Source organism: Malus sylvestris, chromosome 10 (genome assembly GCF_916048215.2).
Source record: "Malus sylvestris chromosome 10, drMalSylv7.2, whole genome shotgun sequence".
NCBI lineage: Eukaryota > Viridiplantae > Streptophyta > Magnoliopsida > Rosales > Rosaceae > Malus > Malus sylvestris.
In genome coordinates this window covers 34,756,894-34,766,598 of record NC_062269.1, presented here as the reverse complement: position 1 = coordinate 34,766,598, position 9,705 = coordinate 34,756,894, and the positions used below count along the sequence as shown (strand labels likewise).

Genomic DNA, 9,705 nt, shown 5'->3' with positions numbered 1-9,705 from the left:
TAAATTATACCTCTAATTTATAACCTTTTGATCTTGCTTCATCTGCAGCTAAACCAAAATTTGGACGGTCCCCAATATAATCCTGTCAAAAACCAGATAGCAACACCATGTAAAAGCCATATTGGGTGTCTACACCCACACTTATCAATTTACACATAAATTTGAAATTTAAATCACTTGGGCTACAAAAATATTTGCACAGAAATTCGAAAGAAAATGAACAAATTAAAGCAAAATCATATGTAGACAATTGAGACTCACCTAAAACTGCTATCGAGCTATGCTGCACGGAATGCGCTGTGAAGAGAACTCTGCGTTGTTGACGAAGTCCCAGAATAACCTGGAAATTTACAGAGGTCAAATTTTACAGCCTAAGGAGCAATCAAGAAGGGAAACTAGGATCGTGTATAGGTGATACCAATGATAGCAACCACCTACAGTTCCTGCTTCAACCTTAACAATTGCAGCAATGGAAGAATGGCGAAGGGAGAAGAAGGAGTTGAGCTCCAGTGAATATATTTTTGAATTAATAAAAGTTCATAACCGTTACAAGAGAGAGCTCAATTTAAAGGCCTAGCCCCACCAAGGTGCCATTAACATAACAGTAATAAAATGCTTATTAGTGAATAAGTAATTCACTGATCCTATCAAAATGGGGCTTTCGAACTTCAAAGAAGCTCCGCTCATTGTGGTCCTTGTAGACGGAACTGGCCCAACGATCGGCGAGAGAAAGGAGACGGCGGCGAGATGAGGGATACGATGGAGGTTAGATCGTCTGTGTCTGCCAGTGTCACGCGATCCACGTTCTGGTCATTGTCCACTAATTTATGAAAGAACAATGCTGCTATCCCTACTTTCTTGTCACTACTAAGCTTCCTGACCAATGTATTCACCGTGTGGATCCAGAGCTTCTTTTCTAGCCTTTCCAACATAACCATGGCAGCGGCAGAGTCATCTTTCATGCAGTACTTGTACGCTAATGTCAACCTAGTGACTTCACAAGGCGACAGCCCTTTGTCCATCATGGGATCATATAACCTACGAGCCTCTTCCAATTTCTCATCCTTGCAAAGCCCGCTCATCAGAGCACCGTAAATAATACTATCTGGTGCACAACCATGGTCGCCCATCCTTTGGAAATACATAACAGCTGAAGCAATGTTTCCATCCCGACAATGCCCACAAATCATGGCCATATAGGTTTCCTTGGTGGGAATCAAGCCAGCCCTCACAGCAAACTCAAAAAGTTTCTCACTTTCTTTCATTTTCTTTTGCCTGCAGAAGGCAGCAATCAAAGTTCTATACAAATGTATATCCGGCTGCAATCCAACCTTCACCATCTTAGTAAAAAACACCAGGGCCCTATTAATATCAGCACGTTTGCAGTGCTCGGATATGAAAATGGTATAAGTGATCCCATCAGCTGCCAATCCTTGGCGAAGGCCTCCCTTAATCAGTTGATTTGCTTCTTCAACCCTCCCCTTTTTACAGAGACTGTCATTTACTACATTGTATGTACAGATATTAGGAGGGAATCCTTCTTTACCCATTATATCCATGAACTCATATGCTCTTTCAAAGTTCCCAGCTCTACAATTCCCCGAAATGAGAGTAGTATACGTATTGGTGTTAGGAACTAATCCTTGTTCTTTCATCCTGCTCAACAACATCTCTGCGTGGCTCATTTTGTCCTCTCGGCAATATCCACTGATCATAGCAGTATATGTATGCACAGTTGGCTTGTGAGTATCGCTCCAGACCAGCTTAAGAAACAGTCTAAACACCCTTTCAGTCCAACCTTTCTTGCAGTAGGACAAGACCTACAAGACCCTTCTCGCAAAACATATTAGGAGGAAAGGTTGGAAGCCTAATGCTCTGTGTGTATACACATTAGGCTTAATGCTCTGTGTGTATACACATTAGGCTTCCAACCTTTCCTCACTATTTCCTCCAGCATTTCAAATGCTTGTTTAATGCTACCCCTCTTGCACAACCCATTAATCATCGTCGTGAAATTAATCAAATTTGGCTTCACACCCATCCGAATCATCTTATCAAAACACCACGACGCTCGACCTACAAGACCCTTCTCGCAAAACATGTTTATGATCAAAGTAAACGACGAATTATCCAATACAAAACCTCTCTCGAGCATCTTACTCAACCACCTATCTGCCTCCGAAACCCTCCCGCTCCTACAAAACCCAACAACCATAGACTTATAGCTCAAGGAATCAGGAGACACACCTCTCTCACACATTTCCTCGAACAGATTCTCTGCATACTCAACCAAACCCAGATCACAGGCAATCCCGAGAACGCAAGACCCTGATTCTGCATCTCAAACACCATATCAGCAGCCTCCTTCAACCTCTCAATCTCAGCGAAATTCATCACCATACAATGGACCACTTCATGATCCAAAATCCCATTGCCAAGTATCGACATTGGCAGAATATGTAAAGCCGCACGAAATATCGTAACTTAGGAAACCCAACTGCCCAGTAAAAGAAACTCAGCGCCGCCATGGAACCTGCCTCCTCAGCCAGTGAAGCGACGACGGAAATGGCCTGCTCGTGGGTCAAAGATTCAGGATTTAAGTCGAGATTGAGCTTGGGAGGTGAAGATATCAGATGGGTTAGTGGGGAATAGGATTGGTATACCAATGAGCAGAATGAACTGACCAGTGACTGCGATTGGGAAGAAGCGATGGCGGTAGCGACCGCGGTGGAGTTTGGGGCGTCATAGTGAGTGTAGGAAGAGAGTGTTCTGAGAGAGAAGAGGGTGCAGAATAAACAACTGGGTGTTGGAGCAGGGGATAATAGCTTCTGTTGCTGTTGGAGTACGGGTGGGCACGGGTAGGGCCGGGCCGGGCCCAAATTTGGAGGAACCGGACTCGGCCCGTTTTAAAATGCAATGAATATTTCAACCTTGACCGTGACAACCAAGAATATACAAGACAAGCTCATTTGTGTTCAATTCTATTAGCTGGGCACGCGAAACTTCCACGCACCTAAAACAAAATGGTTCCCCCAAGAACAAAGATAACCTGACACCAATCTCATTCGGCAAGGAGGAACTAACTTTACACAAGAGGACACAGAAAGCCGAAAAATATAGCACGAAGCACCGATGTGGGGGCATCCTGACGAACATGCATATGAATTCAAGTACTTTGAGAACCTGTCTTGCTCATTGAATTCAAGTAGGAAAATGAGCACTACGAAAGAAGTAACAACATAAATTCTGGGGACTCATGGAATAGCGCACAAAAATATAGCGTTTAACAACAAAATTATGAATCCCTTCAATATGATACATCACACTTTTCCTATTCTGCAAGTATGTGACAACTGCTAGCTTTTCCATTCCAATCAATCCCCGTTTTGGCGAAACTTCTGATGTTAACAGCACCAGAGCTACAATGGAAAAATTATGAACACTAGTCTACACGGAGCTCTGTCTGTGATGGTAGCCAGAGTGATTAACATTCATTCCTTTTCTCCTTAGTTGGGCGTGGATGTGAGGTTATAACAGAATTGAATATTAATGCATCAAGCACAATTCACCTTGGTTTGTCTGTCAGGGTTACCAAGGACTTCAGCACACCCGGACAGATCTTATCAGCAAGGGCACCTTTGCCCGAAATCACAAGGGATTTCTCCTTCACAATGCCTTGCAACCTTCTAGAGTCTAAATCAAGTTGTTCTTGTTCTGCATCGTAAAGGCAACAACCAAAAGTTCAGAATCTTCTTTCTGAAAAATAAATAATGAAGCTACAAAGCATTCGACTTATAAAATAATATATCTATAAAACATAGAAAAAGAAAGCACAGATGAAAGCTCATGAATTCTGAGAGTTCACGAGCCATACTCCCAACTTTGGCGGTAAAAGAGACTGGACAACAATACATATCTAAAAACTCGAATGAATTCCTCTTAGAAGCATCAGTGGTTAAGTTTGAGAAATTATGATTGACAAGCAAGAACACTATGAAGTCGACAAATTAAAAGTTTGCTGGACAAATCCCTCTGATCTTATTTCAAATTTGCCAAGGTAATCTCAAGCATAGCTTCCTTTTGTAAGCTTAATGGAAATTGCATTAAGAAGATGGCACCTTCATGAACATCTATAGGCCTTTTAAACAAAACACTAGAGCTTCAAGAGTTTAAGAATTCATAAATAACTCAACCAATTTATTAAAAGATCCTAAATAGTTTATTTAACCCTTTTTGCTCACAAGGGCTACTACAGTGGACATTCAAGATTACTCATTAATCCATCGGGATATGGTTAAATGCACATATTGATATGTGAAAGAGTTAAACTTCTTACTGATACAGTTGATATATGTCCCAAATAGTTGCATAAAATGAAAAATAAGCGGCTTGAGAGAAAACCTGTCTCCAAGATGGTATGGGCAGCATGAAATGGAATCCTTGCAAAGACATCAGTTCCCGGGAACATCATCCAAGTACGGTCATTTGAGTCATGGTTGCCACAGGTAGGGCATACCTCCTTCACCAGAGGTCTTGATTGAGGCCCTCCAATCTCCTTCATTATTGACTCGAAAGGAGATGGAACGCTAGTTTTGGTTGTCCGAGCTATCTTCCTCAGAGATGTAAGTGCTTCTCTGTTCCCATTCCTCACCCTGTCATTTTCAACCATCTGCGTTTTCATATAACAAACACAATCCTCCACTGTGTTACTAACACGACACAATAGAATAAATTAACTTCAATAAAACCGAATTACTTCACATAATAAAGCAACTCAACTGCACTGGGATTGTTGACCAAAAACAAAATACACTACAGGGAATGATGGTTTAACAAAACCCAATATAATATATCAATTAGAAAGGGACCAAGGGAATTTCGAAAATTAAGCCAGGTAACTAGATATTTCTTTTTAATGTCAACAAGTAACTAAATTTTAATATATTAATTTTGCGTTAACAGTTTCATACAGCCTGCAATATCTAAATTAATGACCTTATGGTTCCAATCATTTGTTATCAAAACTTTCCAGTCCTTTAATCTAAACATTAGTTATTGAAACTTATGAAATATACTGTCATGCTTGAGTTCAAACTTTCCAACTTCATAGCTACATCTCAAAAAACTCTCTTTGTTAACGCTAAAACATGCAAGTCTGCAAAGAAGGAGGTAGAGGTATAAACTTACCTGGTTTCGAGCTAGAAGGAGATGCTCAGCTTCAGTCTCGAGCTCAATTAAGCTTTTCTGGAACTGCTTCATGGTCTCATCCATTCTTTACTCCTCAATAAGTATCCACCTAATCGTATTCTGAAACATAAGCCATTATATGCTATTCTTAGTCTCTAAAAGAAAACTTTGTCAGGGAATAGAAACCAAAAGAGTAGTCTAAACAGAAACATGTCATCCGCTTTAAAACCCGGTCATCCCAAAAACAAACACAAAGACGAGCAAATATGATAATATACAAAGAAAATCTAAAAACAAGTGAAGGAGAAAGAAACATAAGAATCTCATCAACTTCCCAAGCAATTTAGACATCTCCCATCAAAATTTTCTTGCTTAGACAGAAAACATTATTATCTGACTGAAAAATATCTAGCCCCTTCTAATACACTTGAATTCAAATACAGTGTAAATATCAAGCCAACCACACCTACTTAGTCTAATAATCATACAAATAACACAAAATAAGCAACCGTCCACACTCTAAATCTCAAAAATCCGAATTAATGATGCAGAAATAATAATGTAAATCCAAAAATCAGAAGAAAAATTAGCAAATGTATTAAATACCCCAAAAAAAAAACAAATCAAAGAAATACCTGATCAAAGAATGGAGACGATCAGATGATTTGTTGGGAATATTAGTGTGGGTAGATAAGAAGCGGTGCTAAACCCTAGAAATTTAAAAGGGGAAGAACAATACAAAATTGAAAAACGATGCTGATTCATTTGTAATTGAGGATACGAGATGGAAATTGCAAATATTCACAAAGGTAATTTCGGTAATTTACCCAAAATACCCCTATATGTTTCCCCTGTCAAACTTTTGGCAGTATACTGTACACGGGCTTTAGTCGGTATTGCGTAATGTAATATAATATATCAGTTAGAAAGCGTCCAAGCGACCAAGGGAATTTTGAAAAATTAAGCCAAGTAACTAGATATTTCTTTTTAATGTCACCAAGTAACTAAATTTTAATAGATTAATTTTGCGTTAACAGTTTCATACAGCCTGCAATATCTAAATTAATAACCTTATGGTTCCAATCATTTAATCAAATCATTTGTTATCGAAACTTTCCAATCCTTTAATCTAAACATTACGCAATACCGAGTAAAGCCCGTGTTTAGTATACTGCCAAAAGTTTGACAGGGGAAACAGATAGGGGGTATTTCGACTAAATTACCGAAATTACCCTTGTGAATATTTGCAATTTCCATCTCGTATCCTCAATTACAAATGAATCAGCATCGTTTTTCAATTTGGTATTGTTCTTCCCCTTTTAAATTTCTAGGGTTTAGCACCGCTTCTCATCTACCCACACTAATATTCCCAACAAATCATCTAATCGTCTCCATTCTTTGATCAGGTATTTCTTTGATTTGGTTTTTTTTTTTTTTTTTGGTATTTAATACATTTGCTAATTTTTCTTCTGATTTTTGGATTTACATTATTATTTCTGCATCATTAATTCGGATTTTTGAGATTTAGAGTGTGGACGGTTGCTTATTTTGTGTTATTTGTATGATTATTAGACTAAGTAGGTGTGGTTGGCTTGATATTTACACTGTATTTGAATTCAAGTGTATTAGAAGGGGCTAGATATTTTTCAGTCAGATAATAATGTTTTCTGTCTAAGCAAGAAAATTTTGATGGGAGATGTCTAAATTGCTTGGAAAGTTGATGAGATTCTTATGTTTCTTTCTCCTTCACTTGTTTTTAGATTTTCTTTGTATATTATCATATTTGCTCGTCTTTGTGTTTGTTCTTGGGATGACCGGGTTTTAAAGCGGATGACATGTTTCCGTTTAGACCACTCTTTTGGTTTCTATTCCCTGACAAAGTTTTCTTTTAGAGACTAAGAATAGCATATAATGGCTTATGTTTCAGAATACGATTAGGTGGATACTTATTGAGGAGTAAAGAATAGATGAGACCATGAAGCAGTTCCAGAAAAGCTTAATTGAGCTCGAGACTGAAGCTGAGCATCTCCTTCTAGCTCGAAATCAGGTACGTTTATACCTCTACCTCCTTCTTTGCAGACTTGCATGTTTTACCGTTAACAAAGAGAATTTTTTGAGATGTAGCTATGAAGTTGGAAAGTTTGAACTCAAGCATGACAGTATATTTCATAAGTTTCAATAACTAATGTTTAGATTAAAGGACTGGAAAGTTTCGATAACAAATGATTTGATTAAATGATTGGAACCATAAGGTTATTAATTTAGATATTGCAAGCTGTATGAAACTGTTAACGCAAAATTAATCTATTAAAATTTAGTTACTTGTTGACATTAAAAAGAAATATCTAGTTACCTGACTTAATTTTTCGAAATTCCCTTGGTCGCTTGGCCCCTTTCTAACTGATATATTATATTGGGTTTTGTTAAACCATCATTGCCTGTAGTGTATTTTGTTTTTGGCCAACAATCCCAGTGCAGTTGAGTTGCTTTATTATATGAAGTAATTTGGTTTTATAAAAGTTAATTTATTCTATTGTGTCTTAAAGCCCAACGTTAGGATTTAATTGCATTTTGATGAATATCCTAAAGTATACAAGATGGGAATATCCTAAAGTCCAACGTTAGGATTTAATTGCATTTTAATTACAAACGGTTCAGATTAGATATCCTAAAGTCCAACATTAGGATTTGGGAATATTGCATTTATGCAGATTTTGCACAAATTCACCATTATTCACATCCATCTAAATACAAAGTCCAACATCCAAGTTCATAGATTAACAATACATCCAAAATAACAATATTAAATCGTCCAACATCCAAAAAACAAATCAACATACAAAATTTCCGAAAGTCCAAGACATCCAAATTCCAAGAATCAAATAATCCAAAACAACATAAACATGAGTTACTCTAGAGTCTAGACCATTTGGGAAATTTACAATAAAACAGTATGATGAATGATATTTAGGAAATAGAGGAATTATTAACAGAAATGCTAGTAGCAGCTTCACAAAGTAAAAAAAAATATTCCGGTCTGCTTCTGATCCAGGAATGACAAGATTGTAGGACTACCAAATTAACAGACTGGAAATTTAGAAAACCTAAAGTATTCCTCGGATACCAATAGATAAAGCAACTCAATTTTCTTCACGGCATTTTCAGATTCAAAGATCATTTTTTGAATCAAAGAGGACAAACGAAATTTTGTAATTTTTCATCAATGATCCTTTACACAGAAGAGCGTTTTATACGGTGGATGAAGGTTGGACATTTGACACAACTGCAACAGCAATCAAAGCGAAATTTGATATGCAGATGAGGGGCCGAGGGTAAAGCCAAATACTAATGCATATGCAGAACACGACTCCGTGCTCTAACAGACCAAATGGTTTGAGACTACATATTGTCAAACTCAGAGTGGGGCTCGAAAGCTCCATGAAAAATGATTGTGGTGCAGATGCAGACCAAGATTTTGACCAGTTTTTGCATCCAAGATCCAACTCAACTCAAAAGGAAGAAGAAATGTATAGACTCACACTCTCTACTAATCTAGTATCTAATTTCCTTAAGAACTTAGAAGTTAGAAGGCATCAAAGCTTGCCAAATTACTGCAAAATTACCAATTCAATCATCAACCTACTGCAAAATAACTCTAGTAACCTAGTTCGAAAACCCTAAAATCCCAAATTCCAATTTAAAATTCCTACACCCAAAATTCAAATTAATAACAAAACCCTAATTCAAAATTACCTAAATTTTAGAGGGATGATGACTGGTACCAGTGTCCTCGACGACGGTGATGGGGTGATGGCGGTCACGACGGCCGGGGTTACTGTCTAAGATGAGAGAATCGACGGCAGGGGTGATGGCCTGGGTTCTCTGGGATGTTGTCGAGGAGGATGATGGGTGGTGCCGTTGTGTTCGCCGAGGAGAATCGACGGTTGGTGAGGGGGAGGACGATTGGAGTCGAGGGAACTGTCGAGGGACTGAGGTCTGAGAGTTTGGGAGTGAGAGTGTCCAGGAGGATGATGGGTTTCTTTAATATTGGACGGGCCGGGCTGGACGAATTTGAACATTGGGCTTTTCTTTGGGCTCCAGAACATAGGGGATTTTGCCATGATGTTTTTATTTGTTTTTTAGTTTTATGGCTGCAATTAATTGTTTTAGGTTTATAAATTTGAAGCTGTTGAAGTAATGTTCTATATAATTCACTGCATTCAGATCAGATTAATTATTCTAATTCTAGTATAATACATTCAACATACTGCGTCTGACATTAATACATACAAAGTGAAAGTATAAATTAAATTCGTATGGAAGAAAAGAAGTGATTGGATTTAGAACCTGAACTCACACGTACAAAAATATTGGTTTTGTTTTATTACTGAGTATATACCTGTTTGGGCCCAAAATAATAGTTTGGGCCGAGGGTAGGATCACTCTCGGCCCAGGAGGCCGGGCGGCAAAAGGACCATGGATCGGTCAACCCGTGGGAATCCAAACCTAGGGCGGTTA

General features: G+C 38.2%; 1 protein-coding gene and 1 pseudogene across 4 annotated transcripts; both read right to left on the bottom strand.

The window, feature by feature from the left end:
• Nucleotides 1–505: 505 nt before the first annotated feature.
• LOC126584507 (pentatricopeptide repeat-containing protein At4g19890-like) lies at nucleotides 506–2,906 on the bottom strand (annotated as a pseudogene).
• Nucleotides 2,907–3,174: 268 nt separating this feature from the next.
• LOC126586038 (uncharacterized) lies at nucleotides 3,175–9,216 on the bottom strand. 4 transcript variants are annotated; one of them, XM_050250741.1, is made up of 4 exons: nucleotides 8,941–9,216; nucleotides 5,188–5,307; nucleotides 4,402–4,669; nucleotides 3,175–3,714 (listed from the first exon to the last, which is right to left on the bottom strand). In XM_050250741.1, the coding sequence occupies exons 2-4, from the start codon at nucleotides 5,269–5,271 to the stop codon at nucleotides 3,566–3,568; spliced, it is 501 nt and encodes a 166-aa protein (XP_050106698.1). In that variant the 5' UTR covers nucleotides 5,272–5,307; nucleotides 8,941–9,216; the 3' UTR covers nucleotides 3,175–3,565. The 4 variants fall into 4 exon arrangements, with proteins under 4 accessions (XP_050106698.1, XP_050106699.1, XP_050106700.1 ...); XM_050250742.1 differs by having other exon boundaries at nucleotides 8,970–9,216; XM_050250743.1 differs by lacking the exon at nucleotides 5,188–5,307.
• Nucleotides 9,217–9,705: the final 489 nt, after the last annotated feature.